At 28.7% G+C, this 24,527-nt stretch overlaps 9 protein-coding genes across 9 annotated transcripts; 6 read left to right on the top strand and 3 right to left on the bottom strand.

Moving 5' to 3' along the window:
• Nucleotides 1-6: 6 nt before the first annotated feature.
• Nucleotides 7-1,105, bottom strand: BX663DRAFT_244530 (Manganese/iron superoxide dismutase). The gene is made up of 6 exons (XM_051521851.1): nt 968-1,105; nt 556-886; nt 455-474; nt 288-351; nt 195-232; nt 7-138 (listed from the first exon to the last, which is right to left on the bottom strand). The coding sequence occupies exons 1-6, from the start codon at nt 1,082-1,084 to the stop codon at nt 34-36; spliced, it is 675 nt and encodes a 224-aa protein (XP_051385879.1). The 5' UTR covers nt 1,085-1,105; the 3' UTR covers nt 7-33.
• A 3-nt stretch (nt 1,106-1,108) lies between these two features.
• BX663DRAFT_498033 (alkaline-phosphatase-like protein) lies at nt 1,109-3,554 on the bottom strand. The gene is made up of 7 exons (XM_051525995.1): nt 3,368-3,554; nt 3,183-3,285; nt 2,872-3,117; nt 2,406-2,797; nt 1,986-2,317; nt 1,606-1,864; nt 1,109-1,554 (listed from the first exon to the last, which is right to left on the bottom strand). Exons 1-7 carry the CDS (start codon nt 3,443-3,445, stop codon nt 1,396-1,398), a joined length of 1,569 nt encoding a protein of 522 aa, XP_051385878.1. The 5' UTR covers nt 3,446-3,554; the 3' UTR covers nt 1,109-1,395.
• Nucleotides 3,555-3,776: 222 nt separating this feature from the next.
• On the top strand, nt 3,777-4,661 carry BX663DRAFT_498029 (adenylylsulfate kinase). The gene is made up of 3 exons (XM_051525994.1): nt 3,777-3,888; nt 3,988-4,179; nt 4,251-4,661. Exons 1-3 carry the CDS (start codon nt 3,817-3,819, stop codon nt 4,611-4,613), a joined length of 627 nt encoding a protein of 208 aa, XP_051385877.1. The 5' UTR covers nt 3,777-3,816; the 3' UTR covers nt 4,614-4,661.
• A 71-nt stretch (nt 4,662-4,732) lies between these two features.
• On the top strand, nt 4,733-6,051 carry BX663DRAFT_498028 (uncharacterized protein). Its single transcript, XM_051525993.1, has 2 exons — nt 4,733-5,217; nt 5,306-6,051. Exons 1-2 carry the CDS (start codon nt 4,809-4,811, stop codon nt 6,022-6,024), a joined length of 1,128 nt encoding a protein of 375 aa, XP_051385876.1. The 5' UTR covers nt 4,733-4,808; the 3' UTR covers nt 6,025-6,051.
• Nucleotides 6,052-6,941: 890 nt separating this feature from the next.
• BX663DRAFT_498025 (Maf1 regulator-domain-containing protein) lies at nt 6,942-8,297 on the top strand. Its single transcript, XM_051525992.1, has 6 exons — nt 6,942-7,076; nt 7,167-7,479; nt 7,553-7,657; nt 7,742-7,813; nt 7,877-7,951; nt 8,011-8,297. The coding sequence occupies exons 1-6, from the start codon at nt 6,977-6,979 to the stop codon at nt 8,048-8,050; spliced, it is 705 nt and encodes a 234-aa protein (XP_051385875.1). The 5' UTR covers nt 6,942-6,976; the 3' UTR covers nt 8,051-8,297.
• Nucleotides 8,298-8,656: 359 nt separating this feature from the next.
• On the top strand, nt 8,657-9,693 carry BX663DRAFT_498022 (uncharacterized protein; the record flags this gene model as incomplete). Its single annotated transcript, XM_051525991.1, has 3 exons — nt 8,657-8,859; nt 8,934-8,949; nt 9,040-9,693. Coding segments are annotated over exons 1-3 (491 nt in total), but the record flags the coding sequence as incomplete, so codon positions are not given.
• Nucleotides 9,694-10,642: 949 nt separating this feature from the next.
• On the top strand, nt 10,643-11,816 carry BX663DRAFT_498020 (triosephosphate isomerase). Its single transcript, XM_051525990.1, has 3 exons — nt 10,643-10,797; nt 10,909-11,486; nt 11,618-11,816. Exons 1-3 carry the CDS (start codon nt 10,689-10,691, stop codon nt 11,672-11,674), a joined length of 744 nt encoding a protein of 247 aa, XP_051385873.1. The 5' UTR covers nt 10,643-10,688; the 3' UTR covers nt 11,675-11,816.
• Nucleotides 11,817-15,485: 3,669 nt separating this feature from the next.
• On the top strand, nt 15,486-16,662 carry BX663DRAFT_498015 (uncharacterized protein). The gene is made up of 2 exons (XM_051525989.1): nt 15,486-15,760; nt 15,854-16,662. Exons 1-2 carry the CDS (start codon nt 15,587-15,589, stop codon nt 16,532-16,534), a joined length of 855 nt encoding a protein of 284 aa, XP_051385872.1. The 5' UTR covers nt 15,486-15,586; the 3' UTR covers nt 16,535-16,662.
• A 560-nt stretch (nt 16,663-17,222) lies between these two features.
• On the bottom strand, nt 17,223-18,720 carry BX663DRAFT_529432 (thioredoxin-like domain-containing protein; the record flags this gene model as incomplete). Its single annotated transcript, XM_051530242.1, has 2 exons — nt 17,223-18,328; nt 18,498-18,720. The coding sequence occupies 2 exons, from the start codon at nt 18,718-18,720 to the stop codon at nt 17,223-17,225; spliced, it is 1,329 nt and encodes a 442-aa protein (XP_051385871.1).
• Nucleotides 18,721-24,527: the final 5,807 nt, after the last annotated feature.

Raw genomic sequence — 24,527 nt, 5'->3', positions numbered from 1 at the left:
AAAAAAAGATGTTTATTATTTATATGAAAATATTTAAGAAGCCTTAGCAAAACGTTCAGCGACAGTTTCCCAGTTGATTACTTCCCAAATATTTTTAAGATAATCAGGACGTACATTTTTATATTGCAAATAATAAGCCTAATAATTATAAATGGATTTAATAATTAAATTGTATATAAAATAAATACACTTACATGTTCCCAAACGTCTACGCTTAAAAGAGGAGTCAAGTCTAATAAAAATAATGATGAATTAAACAATACAATGCATAATTGGATACTACTTACGGAGCAAAGGATCTTGATTAGGCGTAGTGGCAATTTCAAGACGTTTATAAGCCTTGTTATAACCCTAAAAAATTTTATTTTAATTTATTTATTTTAATTTTCATGATATCACATTGATTTCATCTTGATAAAAAAAAAAAAAAGTATTTATATTATAAACAACTTACCAACCATGTCCAGCCAGAACCTTATTATACCCAAAAAAGAAAAAGAAAAAAAAATGAATAAAAAAAAAAAAAAAAAAAAAAAAAAAAATTCTCTCTCTTACCTTGAACGCCTACAGCAGCAGCATTAAATTGTTTTACAAATTCATCAAAGGAACCAAATTCCTTTTCAATAGCAGAAGCTAAAGCACCCGTAGGAACTGCTCCACCTCCTTTCCCTTTAGGTGATAAATTTTCCCAAAAGAGACAATGGTTGATATGTCCACCCCCATTGAATTTAAGTGCATTTTGAAGACTAAGTTGTTCCTTTAAATCATGGGCCTTGAAGGCGTTTTGAAGCTTCTCTTCAGCTTGATTGAACCCATTTACATAGGCTTGATGATGTTTAGAGTGATGAAGCTTCATGATTTCTGTATTGATATAAGGTTCAAGTGCCTTGAAAAAAAAAAAATTAATTAATTAACTTTAAAGAAGAAAAAATTTCCCCTACCACAAACTTTAAGAATATCAACTTACATCATAATCATAAGGAAGGTCAGGTAAAGTAACCTTGGTACGAATTGATGTCAAAGGACGAAGAGAAGACTTGAAAGCACTTGACTTGATAGTAGAACGTGTAACAGTAGAAAGCATGGTTAATAATAATAAAAGAACAAGAAACAAAAAAAAAAAAAAGACCCCACAATTGACTTTATATATTTTATTTCATCAGTAACAAAAATAAATAAAATAAATTTAGGAGATGATGTCAAACTTAGTATGCGGAATATCAAAATCCCTTTTTGTATCAACAAGACACATGATGGGTTTAACCATGATATTGAACATGCTGCGTATTAAAAGAAGCTGTCGTTCCTCCCAAAGAGGTAAAATTAGCATCACTATTTAATTATAAAAAAGTAGTATCCATAAGTAAATAAATAAATAAAGAACTTTAATATGATTTACCTTAATCTTTTAGTAATATCTTCAAGATCTAAATCGAGGTAATTCACAATAAATTCACCAATTTCTATATTTTCGTGACTTCCTCTCAACACTTCAGTGCCTTCTCCTTTAGCATACAAGTTAACATCAACTGCTGTATGACCATGAGTGGACCACTATAAATAAAGTTAAATTATAAATGCATATCTTTATTATTATTTACTTACACCAATTAATGCACGACGAGACACCATATCTGCAAAAAGATAACCTAAATCATCTAAAGTCTTCTTGGCTAATTTCCATGCCTTCAACTTTTCAATTTCATCTCGAGTTGCATCTAGGATACCTAATCCAATTTCAATCAAGACTTCACGAAGATAATTATAACTTTGAACATCATCTTCTTCTTTATGTACAATATCATTCCAGGCAATAGCAAGTGCTTCAGAAGAGTTACGTACACGATGAATAATATGAGGATTCCTTTTAGAAGAAGAAAGAAAGAAAGAAAGAAAAAAAAAGGGAGAGAGAGAGAAAGAGAGAGAAATTCTGATTAGATTCGAATTTCTATACACACATTTGTATAAAGGAAATCATAGTTTACCATAGATATTCAGGGTAATTATCACCTATTTGTCTACCCGCTGTAAATCCACCCGTTTCATGATCACTTGTTGAAATAAGTACAGTATTGGGATTATCTTCTACAAATTGTTTCACTAAAGCTACTGTACGTTGATATTCCATGATATCATAAAAATGGGCAGCGGGGTCATTCGCATGAGCAGCCATATCAATACGACTACCTTCAATCATTAAAAAGAAACCAGTATCTTGTTCTAAAGATTTTGTTTTCAAAATATCTAAAGCCTTTGCAGTCATTTCATGTAAAGCAGGTTGATGTAATGGATTTCTATCCATTTCATACGACATGTGCTTTTTTTTTTTAAGAAAATAAATAAAAGGATAAGTGTTCACTCTATAATTAAAAAAAAAAAAAAAAAAAAAAAAAAAAGGTACCTACATTAGGAGCAAATAAGGCCATGAGGGGTAATGAAGCATTCTGAGAATCTAATTCTTCATATTCTTCCTTTGATAGGACAATATGCCAACCAAAATTTTTTTTCGCTTCAGTTAATAAATCACGGTCATCAGCACGACAACTTCCTTCAGAGGAATTCTTTGTAAATTCACAAAGACCTCCACCAAAGATCAAGTCGACTGTACGACCTAATGGAGTATAGCCAATTTGTTGTTCTGCAATTTGATTTTCCCAATCACGCCAACCAACATGAGCAGAGAAAGAAGCGGGAGTTGCATGTGTAACACGAGAAGTTACAACAAGGCCGGTTAACATATTTTTATGAATCTTTGCAGACTCCAAAACTGTCCCACAAGGTACTTTTTCGGGATCAACTAATAGAATGGAATAATAATAATAATGATGATAAACATTGTATTATATTAGACTATATACATATATAGATTACCTCCAATAGCACCATTATAGGATTTTTTAGCGCAAGAAAATGCAGTGGCACCTGCAGCACTATCTGTAATTAAACTAGATGAACTTTGTGTACGACTATTTCCTACATGAATTTCATCCAGAGGAAGCATAAAACCAATGTCTTTCTTTTCTGCCCAAGCATAATATTGTCTTGCAAAAGTTTCCGAAGCAGGACCAAATCCATCACTGATCATCATGATTACATTTCTTTTACTTGAAACGGAAGCTTTTTTTTTTGTAGAGTTAGAGAAATTTGTTATGATAAATCAAAAAGATGACATATTCTTTTACCTGATTTATTCCTTTTATTTCTAAAAAATAATAGAGTAAAGACGATAACAAAAGCTATAGCACCATAAAGAATAAAGCGTACAGTCAAATGGAGTTTCTTATTCTAACATAGAGTATTAATATGAATATTAGAAAAAAAGAAAAAGAAAGAAAAAGAAAACAAAGAAAAACAAATATTTGCTTACATTAGTAGACGTCTTTTTTTGTACTATAGCTTCTTCATCATTTGGAATAGAGCTATAATTACTCCTGTTATCTATCATTCTTTTTTATTTAAAGAAGAAAAAAAAAAGGGAAGGGAAATGAAAGTGAAAAAAAAAATAATTTATTTATTTTATTTTGTAAATTATCTAAATGATCCCATGACTCAATAGAGTTTAATTTTCATTTTAATTATTAAAGAAGTAATATTTTATTAAATATGAATATTTAGTAAGAAAAGGGAAAGATGTATAAACAATACATTGTTACAAATTATAGTATCTAATGGCGTAATCCTAGGAACTGCCAATAGAAATATATCTATTCATCATCTCCGATGTCTCCTTTATAATAACAAGAAGATGATGTTATCTCTCTTTCTCTTTTATCTTTTCTTCTTCTTCTTTTTTGTTACATACTTATTTTAAATAAAATGGCTACTAATATTACATGGCATTCTGGCAGTGTTGGTTTGGAAGAACGTCAAGCTCTTTTAAAGCAAAAGGTTTAACACCAAAACAAAAATAAAATAACTTTGTTATTCACATGTATACACTTTTATTTTTATTTTTATTTTTATTTTTTTTTTCATTTATGATGGTAGGGTTTTACTATTTGGTTTACTGGACTTTCGGCTTCTGGCAAATCTACGTTGGCTACTGCTTTAGAACAAACTTTACTTCATTCTGGTGTAAATGCTTATCGTTTAGATGGTGATAATATTCGTTTTGGATTAAATAAGAATTTAGGTTTTAGTCCTGAAGATCGTATAGAGAATATTCGTCGTATTTCAGAGGTATAAAAGACATGTGTGTATACGAGGAGAAAATAGAATAAAATAAAAAAGTTAATTAAAAGTATGTGTAGGTCGCTAAATTATTTGCAGATGCAACTGTGATTGCTCTCACTGCTTTTATTAGTCCTTATAGAGCAGATCGTGATGAAGCTAGAGTACTTCATCAATCTGCTGGTATTCCTTTTATTGAAGTCTTTGTCGATGCTCCTCTTGAAGTGGTTGAACAACGTGATCCTAAAGGACTTTATAAAAAGGCGAAAGCAGGTGAAATAAAAGAATTTACAGGTATTTCAGCTCCTTATGAAGCACCTACAAATCCAGAGATTCATATCAAGTCCCATGAAATTAGTATAGAGCAAAGTGTTGAAGTCATTGTCTCTTATCTTGTCAAGAATCATCTTTTAGCTTCTGATCAAATTATTAGAAAGAATTAAAACGATTATATGCATTTAAATAAAACATGTCATTATATCTCTCGAAAATTTAGAGTCACGCTTTATTTTTTTTTTTTTTTTTTTTTTTTTTTCATCAAGAATGCATTTTTCTTCTCTCTCTCTCTTTCTCTCTTCTTTATATATATATATGCATACATATTTATAATACTGAATAATAAAGATCATAAACATAATATGATAGATTCACCAGAAATATCAGAAGAATGCAAAGCATATGAAAAATTTGCATTGGATCACTGGCAAGACAATCCATTTCCAATGGTAAAGCATAAATTAATTAGATATATTAAAGTTAGAGCGCGATGCAGTACATTTGTCAATTTTATTACCAATTTGGAAAAACATCCTTTACATGGCCCAGAATGGTTCATGAACATGAGTAATGACGCTGATATACAAAGAATAATGAAACTTGCATATCAGCTATGGCCACGTCAAATAAAACAATGTCGATTACCGATCATTGGTTTAGGGGTTTTGAATGAAAAAGGACAATTTGAATCCTTTTGGTCAAAGATTGAAAGACAAACAAAAAGTTATGAGTCTAAAGTAAAAGTCATTGAAAAGCCTGGAGGAAAGAAAGGTTTGATAGATAATATAATATAATATAAAATGAAATGTGAAAGGCGCGACCAGTCAGTAAATAATTTTATAATGGGGTCTATTCTTAGGATTTATGGTAGTAGATGATGAAGAGATCATCGATACGAGGGATGAAGGCACCTCTGCTAGTCAACCTATTACAATTGAAGAACCTTCTTTAACACCATTTCATTTAACACTAAGTGATACAAAGGCCTTATTATCTAGATATAATCCTAATCTTACTTCTGAATCTTCTTCTTTAAAAAAGAGTTCCAAAAAGGAGCTTTTATCACAATTCAAATCAATAGAACCAAAAAGAAAAAATAGACAACGTAAATCGATGAGTCCTAGTATTCAATCAAGGTCTAAATCGACTCTACCCTTTCATTCAACAAAAGGAAAAAGGAGAGGAGACATGATACCAAGCCTAGATGAAGAAGAGAATCGAGATGATGATGATGATGATAGTGTCTTTGACTTTGATTATGATCACAAAAGAATAGATAAAAGTGAAGAGTCAAAAGTGGATCAAAGTATTCCAGAACCTATTATTCCAATCAAGTTAAAATCAACAAAGACAGAAAGAAGTCGATCAAATGAGAAAGAAGAAATAGTGGATATGGATCGTTATATAGAGGCTTGGTTTGAATTTAATAGTAAATTGCTTCTAAGTAGACTTAGATTTGATAAAACTAAACCATCAGGAATAAAAAGAGGATTCATAATGAGTCAAAAAGATGAAAATAAATCAAAACGTATAGATAAAATGAAGATGAGATTAGCTTCTTTATCACCAAAAGCATGATAATAAAAAAATAAAAAAATAAAAAAACAAAAAAAAACTAGATATTTTATGTTTGAGATTTTAAAGTGAAAACACAATCTATTGCCATAGTAATAGATTACACTTCCCCTTATCTGATTTTAAAAACTTATAGTAAGCTGCTACTGCCATTATGCATGATTAATATATTAAAAGCTGACACTTGACTTTATCTTTCAATCATAATCGAAGTTATTCTTTATTATGAACATGATTTTACTAACAAGCTAATCACTAATAAATTGAATTTCATCGTTCAACAAGTAATGGGAGTAGCAAGGATATAAAAAGGGGATAATAATGCAGCCGCAGTAGCAGATAATAACCGTTAATCAGCATCTATACCATGTTTCACATATTCAGTCCAGTATTCATAACCATCTCTTCTATGATAAGAAGGTATTTACTTTTATCGTTTGTATTTTAAAGGCTTATTTCCTCCTCTCCTATATCCATCCCGCTTTTTTTTTTCTTTTCTTTTCTTTTTTTTCTTTTGGGTCAGTTAATTATATTCATAATAAGCATTATAAATTAAAAGAGAATGTTTATGCTTTTTCGGACTGTTAATCCAATGTACTTTCTAATTTATGTAATAATCTCATCTTAGAAATAAAAACACTATGTCTTTCAATTGATAGCTACAAATGTTAACTTAGTCAGCCCTGTATTCAACGAACTCAATTACCCTAATTGAATTGAGTTCAAACATAGAGTAGTTTGCATTAAGAATATCTTTTTTTTTTTTTTCTTTCCATTGTCGTCGGACAATTAATATGTTGTTCAAGCGAAACTAAAAATATGGACCAATAAAATCATAGATATTTGCACGACATTCTTTCACCACCACCCTTTTTTTTTTTCTACAATATTGGAATCATTCATACTAGAATACTTTTCTCTTTTTCTTTTATTTCTTTATAATAATAAAACGGATATGAAATTCCTTGAAGTTGATTCACTTGATCTAATAAATACAGCATTCTTATGGGAAACGTCAGAATGTGTATTAACAGGAAGAGTAGAAGCGTACTCTTGTAAGTCTATTTATATATTATAAAAATGCATAATTGGGGTGTGTGTGGGGAGGGATAATGATGGTCTTATCGTTATATACACATAATTAGGTAAATCAGCTGGTACAGATAAAAAACTATTCAAGACACTTGAAAATAGATATAATACAGAATTACTTGCACCTGGTTCTATTTCACCTGATGACCTGCAAATTATTTCACCTTTTGGTCGTTTAACAGAGTCTGCTCCACGTAAAACATTTTTTTATTTACTTGCTACTCTGAACGCTGCCTTTCCTGAACATGACTTTGAAGACGTTAGACCTGACCAGTTCTTAAAGTTACCTTCTTTTGAAATGGTTATGAATTCTGTTAATACAACTTTATTTAATTTGGGTAATGATGTGATAGTGAATAAATACAGGTAAGTCTATTCTCTATATAAAAAAAATGGTATATAGACTCAAGGAATAAAATAAAATAAAAAAAAAAAATAGATTATGGGATGTGTTGGATGAGATTGTACAATTAAACGAATGTGATGTATATACTTATACACCTGACGTTGATGATGATCCTATGAATGAAGAAGAAGGATATCTGTAAAGAAGTCTTTTTTTTTTCTTTTTCTTAAGGAAAAGGAATTCATTTATTAACACACTCTTATTTCTTTATCTATTATAAAGTTGGTCAGTGAATTATTTCTTTTTTAATCGAAAATTAAAACGAATGATATTCTTTTCTATTAAAAGTGAAAGGTAACAAAAAAAATAAATAAATAAATAAATTCTTGAATATAACTAAAAATCCATCATTACTAGTTTAAATGGACCTACAGCAGAAGCAATAGAAGAAGAAGGTATTGATGCTATTGATGATGATAATATAAATTCAAGGTAAAGAAAAAAGGAGAAAAAGGAGATGCAATATAATAAACACGATATATAAATAATAGGCGCTATCACGATGACTTTTTAATGGATGATTTGGATTAATAAATTATGCCCGCTATGATGACGATGATGTATATATTATTTTATTTAATTTACAGCTTATGCACTTTTATATACAAATACAAATATATATAAAAAAAAAGTGGTTTTGTGCCTGGACGATTTATTTATATGTGTATAAATGCATACATGTTACTTTTAACTACTCTAATTATTACTGCTACAATGACAATAACAGTAACAATTGCCACTACTATTTACTACTATTATAACCTATAACCTTTTTTTTTCTCCTTTAAATACTTTTATAATAAATAAATAAAAAGGAAAAATTACACATATTTGAATTCTCCTTTTTATATTCTTTTGTGTGCATGTGCTGCTTATTTTAGAAAAGAAGGCGTTTTTTATTATTATTGTTTGTAATATATAAATATAGATTTGTTGTTATATATACATGTATATACATATATATATATATACATATATTTGTATATATGTATATAGTTTTGTATATGTAAAAATGTATATGTAAATGTATATATACACACATATACACTTACACACACACACATATATATATATGCATGTATGTATAATTCTTTAATTTATTTTTGTTTTTTTTTCTTTTCTTTTTTTTTTTTTTTTTTTTTTTTTTTCCTTTTTATACATATATATTTTTTTCTTTGGTCTTTATTTTTTTTTATCTCTCTTTTATCTCTTATTTCATCTTCTCTTATAATGCAACAAAAGCGTTCAAGAAATCCAAAATCTAAACTTTTTCAATGTACAGGCTATGCAGACTGTAATATGGTCTTTACTAGAAGTGAACATTTAGCACGTCATTCTAGGTACCTACATAACACATACATATAAAGTTTAATATTGACAAAATTAACATTTTTATTAATAAAAAAAAAAATAGAAAACATACAGGAGAAGTAATATAGATTAAGCATACCTTACATTACATTACATATACTAATAAATATGTGTATATACATATATAACATTTATTTTGTTTGAATTAGAAACCATTCAAGTGCATAGTTCCTGAATGTAATAAAGCATTTAGTAGATATGATAATATGATGCAACATACTCAAACACATCGAAATCATAATTATCAAGTTATTTCAAATGCTGCAAAAGAATATTATCGAAAAGAAAAAAGTCGATCTACTAGAACACAGACGTCAAAAAATAATAATAAAGAAATAAAGGAGACCGTTCCAAAAGAATTAATATCATCATCAGGACTTTATCCATCCGTTTCTTCCTCCTCTTCCTCTTCCTCTTCTTTTTCGGATGAAGAAGAACTAATCAATACTCAAATATCGCCCGTTAAAAAGCAAAAAAGAGATCATTGGCACCAACGAAGGTTATCTATTGCTGATCTTTGTAATCCGCCAATTTCTCCTTCTTCTTCTGATACAGTCAAAAGTGGTGTCCTGAATTTAACAAAAGATGAATTCGAAGCATTAGAAGGTTTCAGAAGATTTCGTCATTTATCGTCTTCTTTTTATTTTGCTTCTTTAAAATGTCTAACTTCCCGAGAATATTGACATCATAAATACTTTATTATTATAGTCTGTACATAATATAACTTTTCTTTCTTTTCTTTTTTGGCTTTTATTATAATCAATCAATCAATAAATAGCTTTCTTTATATATTTATTTAAAAATATATATGCATATTATAGATTTTTTTTTTTTGATTTAATAAGCATAATTTAAAGAAAAGCTAGAACAACGGGTCGATGATCTTCTTTTTGACTTGATTTATAATAAGTTACAGTTGTACACATATATCACTTGTTTTTTATGACGTGAAAATAATGTATAAAAAATCACAACTGATATATAAAACGAGCGAGATTTATACAATCACAACAGGATAGACTTTTTTTTTGTCTTTTATAATATATTCAGGGCAGATTTTTTCATTCTTTCTTTTTTTTTTTTAAAAAAAAAAAAAAAAAAAAAAGGCAAGGTCAGAAACCACTCAAAAATATTTTGCCACATTTACTATACACAGCATAAACAATGGGTACAAAAAAATAAATAAATAAAACAAAAGGCAAACACACAGACTTTTGGGTTTTTTTTAAAAAAAAAAAAAATTCTCATAGGCATTTCTTTGGTGGCTGTTTCCCTTTTTTTTTTTTCTCCTTTTTTTTTAATATTTCTTTTTTTCTTTTTTATTCTTTATATAAATAAACGAAAATAAATTGATTATAATCTGATCTTATCAATAGAACCAATTTTTTTTTTCATTATTGTAGAATTTTAAAATTCAGTAGTTTCATTAAAAGAGTAGTTATAAGAAATGTTATCAAGCTTTTCTTTATAAAAGTATTTAATTCTTCTTTTGTAGTACAATATGATTCAAGTTGTAGTTGATGTAAAATCACTTTTTTTTTTTTTTTTGAACAACTTTGAGTTACCCTTTTTTTTTCCTGTATTTTTTATTTTCTCTCTTTATTTTAGGTTTCATCTAATTTTAACCGCCATTTCAAATATTCTTGAAAAAAATAAAACCCCGTTTTTTCGTGACGTGATTTTCAAGCAATTCTCTGGTAACTCGAGAGAGAAGATTAAATATACTTGTCTTTTTTTTTCTTCTTCTTTTCTTTTTTTTTTTTTCTTTTCTTCTTCACGTAATAACTTATAATTCAAAATGGCTCGTAACTTTTTCGTTGGTGGTAACTGGAAGATGAACGGCTCTGTTGCCGACTGCAAGAAGCTCGTTGATATGCTCAACGGTTTCCAAGTCCCCGCTAACACCGGTAAATAAATTAAATACATAAATAAACAAATATATATATGAATATATATATATATTATAAAAAGACGTATTTTAACAAATACCATGAAACTTTTATTATAATTTCATGTAGAGGTTGTTGTTGCTCCTCCCGCTCTCTATGTTGACCGTGTCAACCAAGCTTTAAAGAAGGATATCAAGGTTGCTGCTCAAAACACCTACATCAAGCCCTCTGGTGCTTACACTGGTGAAATCTCTCCTCAAATGCTCAAGGATATGGGTGTTGAATGGGTTGTCCTTGGTCACTCTGAACGTCGTGAATACTTCAAGGAATCCGATGATCTCGTTGGTGAAAAGACCGCCTTCGCCCTTGCTGCTGGTGTCTCTGTCATCGCCTGTATTGGTGAAAAGCTCGAAGAACGTGAAGCCAACATCACCAACGATGTCGTTGCTCGTCAAATGAAGGCCATTGCTGATCACGTCAAGGACTGGACTCACGTTGTTGTTGCTTACGAACCCGTTTGGGCTATCGGTACCGGTAAGGTCGCTACCCCCGAACAAGCTCAAGATGTTCATGCTTTCCTTCGTAAGTGGTTGGCTGAAAATGTTTCTCAAAAGGCTGCTGACGAAACCCGTATCCTTTATGGTGGTTCCGTTAACGGTGCTAACTGTAAGACTCTTGCTGCCAAGCCTGATATTGATGGTTTCTTGGTAAAGTATATTTTATATTCATTCATGAGAGGGAGAGAGAGAGGGGGAGAGAGAAAAGATAAGCTCTATGGGTGATTTAAAGTTATAGAAAGAATGAAATTATTAATTTATTATTTTTTTTTTATAAATAGGTTGGCGGTGCTTCTCTTAAGCCCGAATTCGGTGACATTATCCTCTCTCGTCAATAAGTTATTTAAAATCATGTTGTCGTACTCTCTTCTTTTTTTTTTGTATTTAATACATTAGTTTACATAAAGCATATTCATCATTAAATAATTTTTTATCATTTGAAATGCAAATGAACAAAAAAAAAATCATATGTTTATTTGACTGAAACAATTTTTTTTTTCTTTCGTAATAGTAACGTTTTGTTATCAAAATTTCATGAAATGAATTTTTTTAAAAAAAAAAAAAAATTAAATTTCATATAATTAAATGGTTTAATTTCACTTGAACAAAAAGAAATGCATGTATTTGCATCTTTTCTGTGGAACATTTATTTATATATGGAACCCGACCTTGGATGGAAAGGTACCTTTCCTCTTCCCAAGGTATCTATAGTTGAACACATATCATTCATCTTATATAATAAGCATATAAAACTACAACAAGATAGTAGATTAATATAAAAAAAAAATTATTGATAGGCTATTTATTCGTGTATATATTATGATAGTGCTGTATAATAATAGTCGTGTATAAATAAATAATTACAAACCTTCTACTGTCTTTATTATGTTCTAATAATAATCAATTATTGAAAGTAAGATCTTATAAACTGTAACCACACATCATACAAATATATATATATACAGAACAAAACAGTAGCCAAGCAAGAAGAAAGAAAGTTTTGGAATAGCAAGCGATGAGTTAGTTGTCAGATATGTGTTTCTATTGACAAAGCAAGCTAACTTCAACATGTGTCTTTTGTCGCAGTTTTGTACCCTTAAAAAAAAAAAAAAAAAACTGGAATGCCAACAATGACAAACGTCCTCCCCTGACTAACAGACGTACATTAGTTTCTATTCTTGACGTTATCTATGAGGAGGGAGAATAGCCATTGACTTGATGTTGCATAAATCTAAAATATATATATATTAAAGAAGAAAGAAACACACATGATTATGTTTTTTAATAGTAGTCATCACCGTTACCAGAGTAGGAACAATTTTAGAGTTTATTAATGGGAATTATGGATACTTCTTTTAGATGCTTATTACTTGAAATGTAGGGTAAGAAATACAGGTGCTCTAAAATAACCGTCTTATATAAGTCATCTTTAGACCATTATCTGGTAATGAGTAATACTTTTATCAATAAGGCCATTAAAATCAATACTGATAATAAAATGTGGGTATGTTCCTCCGTATTCGCTGTTTTTAAATCCTAAAAAGAAAAAAAAAAAAAAAAAAGTTCAAGGTCAAAGATGGTATAAAAAAAGAACACAGCTTACAGCCGCGATTAATGTATTGCATAGAATTATTAATTCTATATCTAAAGGGTCAAAGGAAAAAAAATGTAGAGATTGGATAAATTACAGTCTTTAGTTGAGAACCAATGTGGTAAATAGTCTTAATATCATTAAACATGCATAACCTGAACACGCAAATAAAATTTTGATAAATGCAAACATAATCTCTAATGATATCTACCTCCTCCCCCTCTTTAACCCAGATCAATGTAATTTGCATCTGCAATTACTATTATAAACATGAGTGATGATAATACTATCTACCATAGTTAACAATGAATGTATAAGCTCTTATTCATATTTAGCGTAGACGGTATAACCCCCCTTAAATAATAGCATTTAACTATGTAATGTTCACTATGAAAAAAAAAACATTTATTACCTTATCAAAATGATAGGTGAACTATGCACAAAAAAAAAGGGGGTTCCAATAGAAGTTATCATCATATTTATTTAGGTCACTACTTGATCGTCTATTATAGGTTGTTAGTTTCATGCAAAGTTATAAATATACAGTAGTGTCTAGGATAAAAAGCAAATTGACTAAAATCTAATATACATACATACGTACATATATACACATATATACATATATGATTATTCAAGTTGAGATTCTTTATCTGTGAATCCAATATCTTTCAAGTAATTCTGCTCTATTTTTTTTTTATCTTTAAAATTAATACTTTGAAGAAACAAACTTAGGTATCTCTTCATTACATATTGTAAGAGTGATTTATTCCAAAAATCCTAAAGTCGAAGCTTTTCATTTATTACCAAGCAAGATGTTCTTTAAATTGGATAGATCTACTACTTTTTATTTTTATTTTTGTGTTACAATATAAATGACAGGGGAAAAAAGGTTTACTGCCATTTCTTTTGGTAAACTATAAATTAATTTTGTACAGGAGATACTTTCATTATTTGATATAAAGATCTTTTTTTTTTTTTTTTTTTTTTTTTTTTTTTTTTTTTTTGCTAGAGATCAGAATATGAATACTGGCACAAGTTGAAGCAATGTTTATATTAAAATTAATGTTATGTATATATATATTTTTTACGTATGATAGTACTAAATGCTTGCTTCTTATTTTATTTTTTGGCCTAATACAAGATAGCATTATTTTTGTATATATTATAATACATAAATAAATTTACCTTTGATTTATGTCCTAAATTTAAATCTCTAATAACTCGACTTTTTACATTCAAAGGTATGGACTCCTTATTGAGGATAATATCCAAGTCCGTATACATATACATATACATATACATATATTTATATATCGAATAGAAACAAAATTTGAAAAAAAAAGAGTATTTATAAATCTATACTGTTCTTAGAGGCTGCAAAAACTTTAGTTTGCTAAATGTTATTATTTAAAAAAGGTAGGAAACGTTTGAATACTTTGATACCTTACATTCCATTATAGACATTTGAAAATAGTTTTAAGCCACGTTCCTCTTCCCCAAGCATCTAATTGAATAAGAAAAGAAAAAAAAAATAGAAATTAGATTTTGCAAATAATAGAGTCTAGCATCACTTGTGTTTGTACTAGAGTATAATAAGTACGATATGGTGATTTGTTATGGTTGCAATGTTTGTATGCTTTATATTTACAGGCGTTTTGTAGAAAAGTTTAGTGCTACTATTCTGAAGGTGAACGTATACAAATAATACTTTAAATGCATCAGAACTTTTTGGTTTAATTCTAAAAAAAAACTTTTGTCGATATCGATTCAGAAATTGGCTTAAAGTCATTATCAGTTTTAAGAATTGATTATCTTTTTTTCTTCATTCTATTCTTTCTCTTTAGTGTCAGGATAGTCATGTAGTATCTATTCTGTTTATACACTATCATAAAGGTTTGCGTCTAGTTTATCAGACTGAACCATCATGAGTTCTGATAACTTAGAGATTATGGTATTATACATTTAAAATCATAAAGATACGTTGAGTGAATTTAAGATTTACTCGTGTTAATAGAAGGGAGAAGAACTAAAACAAAATAAAATAAAAGTAAAAAAAAAAAAGCTCTGACATGATGGCTCACGTGAAGAAAGTCTTAAGAAATACAGATATTTTTTTGGTCATGAAATAAAAAAGAAAAAAATCGGGCTGCAAAAAAAGAAAAAAAAAAAAAAAAGTTCATTCACAAAATCCTATAAATATAATTTACTAAAAATAAAATAAGACGTTGTATTTATTCCCGGTACAAAAAAGAGAAAGAAAAAAAAATAGAAATCAGTTTACTACATAATAGATTGATTGCATTAACATCTAGACTCAGAAGGATTACTACTTGATCATTTACTAGAAATACTTATTATTTGTGTAATGTGTATACTAATATTTATGGGCTTTTTATTTCCATTAACAAAAAACGCCGATCCATCTCTGATGAGTTATAAAATTAAGCTTTTTTTTTTTTTTAAAAAAAAAAAATATTTTATACAACACACATATAACGTATTTCAATACTTTATCTCTCTCTCTCTCTCTTTTTTTTTTTTTTTTTTTTTTTTTTTTTTTTTTTTTTTTTCTTTTCTTTTCTCTTTTCTCTCTCTCTCTTTCCTTTCCTTTATTTATATCATCTAAGCCTTATTTATTTGTATATATGTATATGTAAATATGACTGCTAGTAAAGGTCATCATCATTCAACTATTAAGAATTCTTCCATTTTCCAATGGCCTATACCTACTACTACTAACGATATATCCATTAAAGAAATAATTGAAAAATATTATTCAACTAATAATGAGTTATTAAAACATATTCTATCAGCTAAAATAGAAGAGGATAGAGTAAAGGAATACATACACATATATGTATATATTTTTTTATTAATTTAATTAAACTAAATTTTTTTTTTCTTTTTATGATATAATGAAAAAAAGAAACAAGCTGCTGAAGATATTTTAAAGATTGAACAAGCTCGAATTCATTCAAGATATTTAGATATAGAATTAATGAAAGAACGATCAAAATTAGTAGGGCAGCAAGTGCCTTATACATTAGTTCCTTTCCCTTCTTCTAGTCATGATAATATGAATGTTCCTGTACAACAGCCAGCTACAGCATGTATTACAAAGAATACACTATTGTCTTCACCAACTCCTTATTCAGTATGGTATCCTCCTTTATCACGTTCCTATTTATTACCTATTACTTCCTTTCAGCAACTAACTACACCTATTTCACCTAATAATTCTACATCGGATACATTAAAGAAACGAAATCATACATCTATATCTACTAGTCATGAGGAGAATAAGACACTGACTCATAATAGAGTCATAGAAGCTCTTAAGGCTAAAATTCAAAGAACATCCTCCTCATCAACCTCCCGACAAACTCTTCAACATCTAAATAAAAGACAACGGACTCTACCACAGCCAACAATAAAGACGACCTGTTACAATGAACAACAACCTTCGTCTTATCCATCCCCTTGTTCAGAAAAGCCTATTCTTCCGCCTATTGATACAAGTTTAAGTCATATACCTGCTACTACTACGTTATCACCCATAACTAAGTCAGTATTACATTCTGCTAATGATATTACTAACAAACTATAAAATATTGAATATAATAAAAAGGTCAACCGAAAAAAAAAGAAAAGAAAAAGAAACAGAGAATTTATTGTATCTTATCAAGAGAATTATATTATAATATAAAGGAATATATACATTCTTTATTATTATTATTATTATTATTATTATTATTATTATTATTATTAAAAGGGAGAGAGAAGAGAGAAGAAACTATGTTCTTTATATCATTTATGCATAAAATTACTACTTTGAAAAAAAAAAAGGCCAAATGTATATATTCTTTACAGGATAGTAGATATAATATATATGCAAATATAAAGAAACCTATTAATAGACATATTTAAAAGAAACTTGTTTGTTGTTTATATTCAAATTCCCTTCTTCTTTACCAGGTAAAACCATTTACTGTCTTTGTAATAAATTCTTACTTAAACAATAATATAAATAAAACTCAACATGAAATAAATAAATAAATAAAAAGGGAAAAGAACGTGTACTTTGTCGTAAATAGTAATTCATCTAACAAGAAACCTCTTCATGCTATCGCCACTGCTTTTTTCCCTTTATAGATAACGCTGCTCTTTATAAAAATAAACTAACAGTAAATAAGAATAGAATTCTTTAAAGGGTATTTTATCTTTTCCCTATAAATAAAGTTTTAAATTTCAGAATGATCATGATTTATTTTTTTAAATATATTTACATCATTTTTTTATTTATTATCAATAATCATAGTCTTTCGTTCGACTAACTTTGGCTCAGATGTAAGGTCATCTTTCTTTTCTATCTTTTCATCAATCATAATATCCTTTTCTTTCTCTTTCTTTCTTTCAGCAATTTCCTTCTTTGCAATCTCTTTCATTTGTTCTCGACTAATAGGTGTAGGCTCATCCTTGGTTAATAACCAAAAGAGAACACCAAATAAACCGAAAAGAACAGTCGTCATCATAATCCAATGATCACCAAAGAAAATAAAGATCTTCTCAATCATAGTCATCGTTTTTGAAGGTGCTGTAGATATACCCTTTAGAGCACTAAGAGTAGCAATCGAGGCTAACACTGTTTCTGGTTTACTAAAGCTAAATTTCTTTTTATCTGAGTCATGATCATAATACATGTCATTCTTTGGATCCAATACAATTAGGGCGGGCATTTTGTTACTTTGAATACCATATGCACTAGAGACATAATGACCCCATCGTTTACCATCTAATTGTGCAAACATAATATCTTTTCCACCATGCTTATCCCTATACATCGTGGCCAGTTCACGTAGTTTGATTTCTGACTCTGTATCATCAGGGTTTGTAATACCAAGGACTACAACTTGGTCACCCTTTAAGATACGATTCGAATTATGGGGTAAAATACGCGTAACAAGAGGATGACGTTCTTGATAAATCCAAGGAGAGATGTTATTGACACTCTTTTCACTGTAGACTTGATATGTACCGTCTTTAACGATAACTGCAGCAGGAAGATCAGATTTTTGTAAATTAAATCGATGTGCTGTCTTAGGATCATGGGTTGTATAGAAAGGAATCTCTTCCATAAAGGAAGGTGCTAATTGTTCTAATAAAGAGAGCTGACTATTTTCATCATCAGGACTTTGAACGTAGACCAGATTTACATCGTGTAATTTAAGTATCTTTTCCAATTCATTATCTGTTTCAACAGGAAGTACAGGTGATCCAGACATTTTAATGGCATAATCCATTAATTTTTCAAGTTTTCTTTCCCCTGTAAATTTCAGAGAGGCTCCGTGAATAAAATAGTTAAGCGTGGGCAAACCAGCAATTTTAAATTCTCGACATATGTCTAATATATATATATATATATGTATATATATATATAAGTATTATAGGGCTTACATATGATTAAGTATATTTATATTTACCTCGATGTTCGTCACAATTTACTTCGCCTACGTTCACCTTATCCTTAAGCTGTTTAGCCATTTTAGTCCAAGTAGGTGCCAAATGCTTACAATGTCCACACCAAGGCGCATAAAACTTAACAAACCAAGGTTCTTTACTTTCAATGATCTCTTTTAATTCTTCGAGTTTGGTTAATTCTACACTTTCACCAGTTGGATTTCGTTTCAATTGATTCTCTTGAATAAACTTTTCTACACTTTTCGTGGAAAAGTCGCCTGTATATTCCTTCCATTCTTTACCATTTATATTTGCTTGAAGAGTAGGAAAACGCATGATACCTTTTTCTTTACAGTATGTTTTCCAACTATCGCAATTAAGTCTACCAAAAGTTGTTTTGTCTTGATGAGTTTGAACAAGTTCATTCCATTTTGGCTCTAATATATATATATATATATATATATATATAAAGTTTTTAATTATGCAATTTAAACATACTAATTCTTTATATATTAGTTGAAGAAGAAAATAAAATACATACCAAATTCAGCACAATTAGAGCATGTAGGTTCATAGTATTCAACAACACTAAAAAAAAAAAAAAAAAAGAAAGGCGAGATTAGCAGACTTTTTTTTTTGCCACAACTAAAAGTGACTTACAAAGCGCCGCCTTTGTATTCGTCAATCGTTTTGGGATCTACCTCTTGAAGATTAATGGCTTGTGCAGAATGTTGAAGAGTTGCTAAAGCAGTTATAGCCACCAGTGTTAAAATTTGTACCATATTATTTTGAAGCTAAAAAAAGAAAAAAGAAAAATAGAAAAAAAAAATCTACAACAAAATGATAATTAGTTGTTGTAAACAGCATGAAATTATGAACTCAGAATTATGCTTTGATTACGCGATTTTTTTATTGTGCACAACTTACTATAAATATATACAGATGATGTAACCTTTCCCGCCTTTTTTTTTAATCAATAAAAGTAGTAACAGAGACATTATTACCACCTTTACTAGTCCAGTTGCTATGAATATAAATACTAGGATTATTTAAAAGCTTATGTGTGTGAGTACCAAAGTGATCATGTTGAGATTAAAGAAGACTGACAAGAAGAAAATTTCTCACTCTAATCATATTAGAGTGTCAATTTTTACAAGAGGAAACCCTGATCAAGATTTTAAAAAGGTCTGACACCTTCTTCCTTTAGAGGGGAAAGATAATGCGAATAGACTACTTTGCCAATCAAGGTAGCAGGAACACTTCGACCAAGCGAGTCAATACCTGTCCAATTTACCAGTATCCTTTTGATTAGCTGTATTAAAAAAAAATCTTTTTCACAAGATGTTCACCATCGAAGAATATCTCGTATAATTTCAATACAGAAAGAATCTAATTCACCTCTGTTTCAATCTTTGGACATACTAAAGTCTTTTATAATATGTAGGTAAATTTCATAGATTAATCAGATATCACCTTATTCTATATATATTTATATGAATAAATATTACAATTAATTTATTATAAAAAAAATATACCCTTCCTTCTTTTCTTTGAATCTATTTTTACCAATACTGGTGTGAATCATCTTGGTATAGCTCCCAATTCTTGATTTATTAATAATCCACTTACAACATGGAGAGACATCAGAAACTTTAGCAGCAATAGCTTGAAAAATAGGTTGAATGATAAACCCTATCTTTGAATGACCGTCACCAGGCATCAATGAGAGATCTTTTTTCACTTACTAAAACACCAGAACCAACAAATACAATACCATTCATATCTAACGTCCTTATCACGACGAATTCAATCTAAAAAATAAGAATTATCATCATCTTGATTTATATAAGGCAGAAGTAACTCAATAAAGGAGTCAATAACTGTTCCTACTTTTAGCAATAACGTTATCTTTCTCGGACATTTTAATTTTAAGCAAAGCTCTTCAATGCAATGTATACTTATGATTTGGGTACCTCAAAAAAAAAAAAAGGATCTATTTTGGAAAGCAGCTCTGTTATATACACAAACTGTAAATTCAAGATCGTTCATATATAACACTAGGTTTTGGCCCATTACGGTTAAACCTATGAGGCCAATATCAGCATCAAAACGAAAAAAAAAGTAACGCGTTTTAAGCTAGTTGTTCTATATAATTATAGTAGCTAAATTCACGTTGCTATCTTTTATTTAAAATATAAGAAAATATATCCATGAAGTATGATTATAATGAAAACAGCCCTTTCCCTTTTTTTTAAGGTAAGAAAGTAAAATATGCTTCATAATCATACCTTTCTGTAAACTCATTAACCAAATAAAAAGGACAATAAATAAAGTACATAAACAGCTACAAAGCTTATTTTGACTCTTTTCTAAACATCATTAGACGACTCTTCTTCTACAAGTCATCAATGATTAGATTCATTATTATACAAAAGTTTTGAAAATATTTATTTATTGATAATATGTGTGTTTTTTCATTTTTAATTAATAATAATAATAAAAAAGGGGTAATGATCCAATTAGCCAGTAGCTTCATTATATAATAAAAAAAGGCTACTGTTTCCAGAAGCAACCAATCGTGGAGGTTGATCATTATGTGCTTCCTTTCACAGTTTTATTTAACGAGAGACGCGAAAACTATAGATGAAACATACTCTCGATATTGGACAATAGAAATGACTATTATCCTCACAACGATATTAATGAATGTTTATTTAAAGTGACCATCATCATTAGAACTTCACTAAAGATTGTTTTTATTTAAAGTGACCTATGTCTTTAAACTTCACTAAAGATTGTTTATTTAAAGTGACCAATATCCTCAGAACTTCACTAAAGATTGTTTTTTTAAAGTGACCAATATCCTTACAACATCACTAAAGATTGTTTTTTTAAAGTGACCATTATCCTTACAACATCACCAAGGAGCGTTTTTTTAAAGTGACCCTCATCCTTACAAGATCACTAAGGATTTTTTTATTTAAAGTGAATGTTATCCCTGGAACTCCACTGCGAATTGATGATTTAAAGTGACCATTATCCCCAAAACTTCACTAAGGATTTTCTATTTAAAGTGACCAATATCCCTTGAACTACACTGCGGATTGTTTATTTATAGTGACCAATATCCTTAGAAATTCACTTCAATAAAGAAGAAGAAAAAAAAAACAAAAAAACAAAATCAAAAATAGGAGAAGAAGAAAAAAATTTTTTTTTTTCATATAAACAAACGGTCTAATAGGTGCAAAAAAGATAACAATACTTTATTATTGTTTTTAATTGGATCCATGGAAGAGTATAATTTGTCAAGAAATAAACCTGTTTGTCTTTGTTACACTTCAGATAGATCTTCCCCTCCTCCCACTCTCCTTTTATTATTATTTATTAATTTATTTATTTCAACTGAGCTTTTTCCTTTCTTCTTCTTCTGCTGCTGTTGCTGCTTATATAAATTCTGTTGATTTAATGACTTTAATATAATTGATTCAAGTTGTTAGTTTATCTGGTGTTGACTAGATAAAAGAATGTTTAGCAAATGATACTACAGTAATGATATTTGAGAATAGCCTGTATATGTATGCATACTTTTTTATTATTAGTTGCCTCCTATAGAATTAGAAAGTAATTTGTACAACGCTTTAACGGCTAAATCTTGCTGCAAGATGTCAAATATCAGACTATCCTTTATCAGTGAAGTGTTTTATTCAATGGAGAGAGAAAGATAGTATAAATGCTAGTTATAAACAATAAAGATATAATAATGAATGTATACATATATACATTGAATGTGTGGATGTATTCTTTATACTATTTTGTATCGTATAAACAAATACAACGCTCTCTTTACACATTAAGATGTAAAGAAATGAAAAGAAAAGTTGTGTCATGAGTAGAAAAGGTACAGACAGAAAATGAGTCAATTCTAATCAGAAGTAATGATGATAATAATACAATATTATGAAGTTGTTAAAGTCAGCGTTAATGACTAAAACAAATTGGATCAAATCAATGACTAAAGGTTATATCATATTAACAAAGTCTTTAAGATATGCTGGATAACTTGCTTGTTCAAAAAGAAAGGAATACTTTAAAAAAAAGTATAAACATTTAGGATTCTCCACTCTGGATTAATTTTTTGCTACAAACTATTACAGGTCAATATTCTAATACTATATTTGAAGGATAATATGGGGAAAAGAGTTAAGAATTCTAAGATAGATGAAACAAAAAAAAAAAAAAAAAGTTAAAGTATGTTCAGTGTTTGTTTAAGTCTAGTAGGTAAAATAGCCAATACTGAGGACAAGAGATATTCTTATTCTAAAGGCCAATAAAGAAAAATAAAATGAGTGTTAAGAGATCAGATGGCTGCTTAATAAAGGAAACTATTTATGCAATTCTAGTTACATTAAACTCTACTAAAATATATCATTAAAATAAAAATGAATAAGCCTATCCGAGATCAGAGAAGTAATAGCTATGACTGAATCATATTTAGTATTTTAATAAAGTGTACAATGCCTTTAAATGTGTAGATTATGTAAATAAGCTGTTGAAATCCCAACTTTAATATTATATAATACATGTGTTAAAGGTACTTTTTAATCTAAAGGGTTGAATAGAAGGTAATTCACTTTGATTACCGCATATATATTGCCCTCTATCACTCTAATGAACCTATGAGTTAACTTTACAAGAAAGTAGAGTTTTGTTAATTTGAAAATAAAGGAGAAAAGACAAATCCAAGTTTAATATTCATATTCCTTGTAGTCTTAAGCTGCTAATCCTCTCCAGTTATGATTCACCAATAATCCATAAAGCTCTCCCCCACCCCCACTACTTTAGCAAAAAAAGTCGATTTATAAGACAATCTCTGCTCTTAGTATGGTAAACATAAACACAAAGAGGAGTTCAAAAGGTTGAAAAAAAAGAATTGCAAATGTATATGTGTTAGAGAGAAATTGTAAAAAAATAAAATAAAATAAAAGCGTCTGAGGATTTTTAAAGGCACTCTATCTATAGCCATAATTCATGTTTTATAAACTATATAAAGAACGAAATTTCTTAAACTACAAAGATTTTTCTAATGCTCTAATACTTATGTTACCAAATATTGACTCTATAATTATTAAAAGAGGATGTGAGGAATAATAGACTTTGGTCATCTCTGTTTCCACTATTTTATTACACACAAATAATGTAATATTCTTCAGGTATTGAAGACTATTCGTATTTGTTAGACTTGTTTAAATTATTTACAATTGAAAAGTGTCGTATAGATGTAGAAAGTAGAAGCAGCTATTCACGAACAATCTTCTTAAGATAAATATATCTTAGTTTGTCTTATTCTCTTTACCGTATTTAAGCGTGTTTCAGCTTAGCAACTTTTCAACGACAAAATTTATAAAAAAATTGCATAAATCTATTCGTTTGTGGGTAATATAACATAATTTACTTTTGTTAAATTGAAAACCATAACATGATTTTTTTATTTTGTTTTATTTTACTTTACTTTACTTTATTATATTATATTATATTATATTATATTATATTTTATTTTATTTTTAAAAAAAAGAACAAGCTCATTACTAGAATAAGGCTTGATTCTGTAGACTATGTATGAACGATAATAAGGAGTTGTAGATCTATCAGCTGGTTTTAAACTTATTGTTTGACAAAAAAAAAAGAAAATGAACCTGTATCGTGCCCTGGTTAAAAACGACAATAAGTGTAAATAATAGAATACATGTAGAAGATCAGAATTATAAAAAAGTACATTCACTTAAATAGGATGATTGTCTTTATAATGACTATTCATATATTTATATACATAATTATAAAACTCACTCTAGGAAGCCATATTATAAAAATAATATATATCAAAAAAAAAAAAAAAAATCAAGTTCAATATGATACTTTGTTCGGGGGTGGGGAAGGAGGGTATAAATTATTTATTTATTTATACTTAGTTTGGGTGAGAAAATTGCTTTTTTTTTGGTTTGTTTTTTCATTTTTTTAAAAAAAGAAAAAAAAAAAAAAAAGAACAAATATGTTGTAACTATTATAAGCAATTATAAGCTGTGTATATAATCTGTTTGCATATATATTATGTCTTGTCTTTGATAGATAGAAATGATTGATTATTT

This window comes from Cokeromyces recurvatus (genome assembly GCF_025118155.1).
Source record: "Cokeromyces recurvatus strain NRRL 2243 chromosome Unknown BX663scaffold_4, whole genome shotgun sequence".
NCBI classification, from domain to species: Eukaryota; Fungi; Mucoromycota; class Mucoromycetes; order Mucorales; family Mucoraceae; genus Cokeromyces; species Cokeromyces recurvatus.
The sequence above is the reverse complement of the archived record's forward strand: the minus strand, read 5'-3'. Positions and strand labels throughout refer to the sequence as shown.

Coding starts and splice junctions, on each gene's coding strand:
- BX663DRAFT_498020 (XM_051525990.1), top strand. CDS start 10,689: ATGGCTCGTAACTTTTTCGTTGGTGGTAACTGGAAGATGAACGGCTCT. Junction 10,798..10,908: donor CCAAGTCCCCGCTAACACCG/GTAAATAAATTA, acceptor AATTTCATGTAG/AGGTTGTTGTTGCTCCTCCC. Junction 11,487..11,617: donor CTGATATTGATGGTTTCTTG/GTAAAGTATATT, acceptor TTTTATAAATAG/GTTGGCGGTGCTTCTCTTAA.
- BX663DRAFT_498015 (XM_051525989.1), top strand. CDS start 15,587: ATGACTGCTAGTAAAGGTCATCATCATTCAACTATTAAGAATTCTTCC. Junction 15,761..15,853: donor CTAAAATAGAAGAGGATAGA/GTAAAGGAATAC, acceptor AATGAAAAAAAG/AAACAAGCTGCTGAAGATAT.
- BX663DRAFT_498028 (XM_051525993.1), top strand. CDS start 4,809: ATGATAGATTCACCAGAAATATCAGAAGAATGCAAAGCATATGAAAAA. Junction 5,218..5,305: donor AAAGCCTGGAGGAAAGAAAG/GTTTGATAGATA, acceptor GTCTATTCTTAG/GATTTATGGTAGTAGATGAT.
- BX663DRAFT_498025 (XM_051525992.1), top strand. CDS start 6,977: ATGAAATTCCTTGAAGTTGATTCACTTGATCTAATAAATACAGCATTC. Junction 7,658..7,741: donor AATGAAGAAGAAGGATATCT/GTAAAGAAGTCT, acceptor TCTATTATAAAG/TTGGTCAGTGAATTATTTCT. Junction 7,952..8,010: donor GATGATAATATAAATTCAAG/GTAAAGAAAAAA, acceptor TATAAATAATAG/GCGCTATCACGATGACTTTT.
- BX663DRAFT_498033 (XM_051525995.1), bottom strand. CDS start 3,445: ATGATAGATAACAGGAGTAATTATAGCTCTATTCCAAATGATGAAGAA. Junction 3,286..3,367: donor AAAAAAAGACGTCTACTAAT/GTAAGCAAATAT, acceptor ACTCTATGTTAG/AATAAGAAACTCCATTTGAC. Junction 3,118..3,182: donor AAATAAAAGGAATAAATCAG/GTAAAAGAATAT, acceptor CAAAAAAAAAAG/CTTCCGTTTCAAGTAAAAGA.
- BX663DRAFT_498029 (XM_051525994.1), top strand. CDS start 3,817: ATGGCTACTAATATTACATGGCATTCTGGCAGTGTTGGTTTGGAAGAA. Junction 3,889..3,987: donor AAGCTCTTTTAAAGCAAAAG/GTTTAACACCAA, acceptor TTATGATGGTAG/GGTTTTACTATTTGGTTTAC. Junction 4,180..4,250: donor ATATTCGTCGTATTTCAGAG/GTATAAAAGACA, acceptor AAGTATGTGTAG/GTCGCTAAATTATTTGCAGA.
- BX663DRAFT_244530 (XM_051521851.1), bottom strand. CDS start 1,084: ATGCTTTCTACTGTTACACGTTCTACTATCAAGTCAAGTGCTTTCAAG. Junction 887..967: donor ACCTTCCTTATGATTATGAT/GTAAGTTGATAT, acceptor TTTTTTTTCAAG/GCACTTGAACCTTATATCAA. Junction 233..287: donor TAATCAAGATCCTTTGCTCC/GTAAGTAGTATC, acceptor TATTTTTATTAG/ACTTGACTCCTCTTTTAAGC.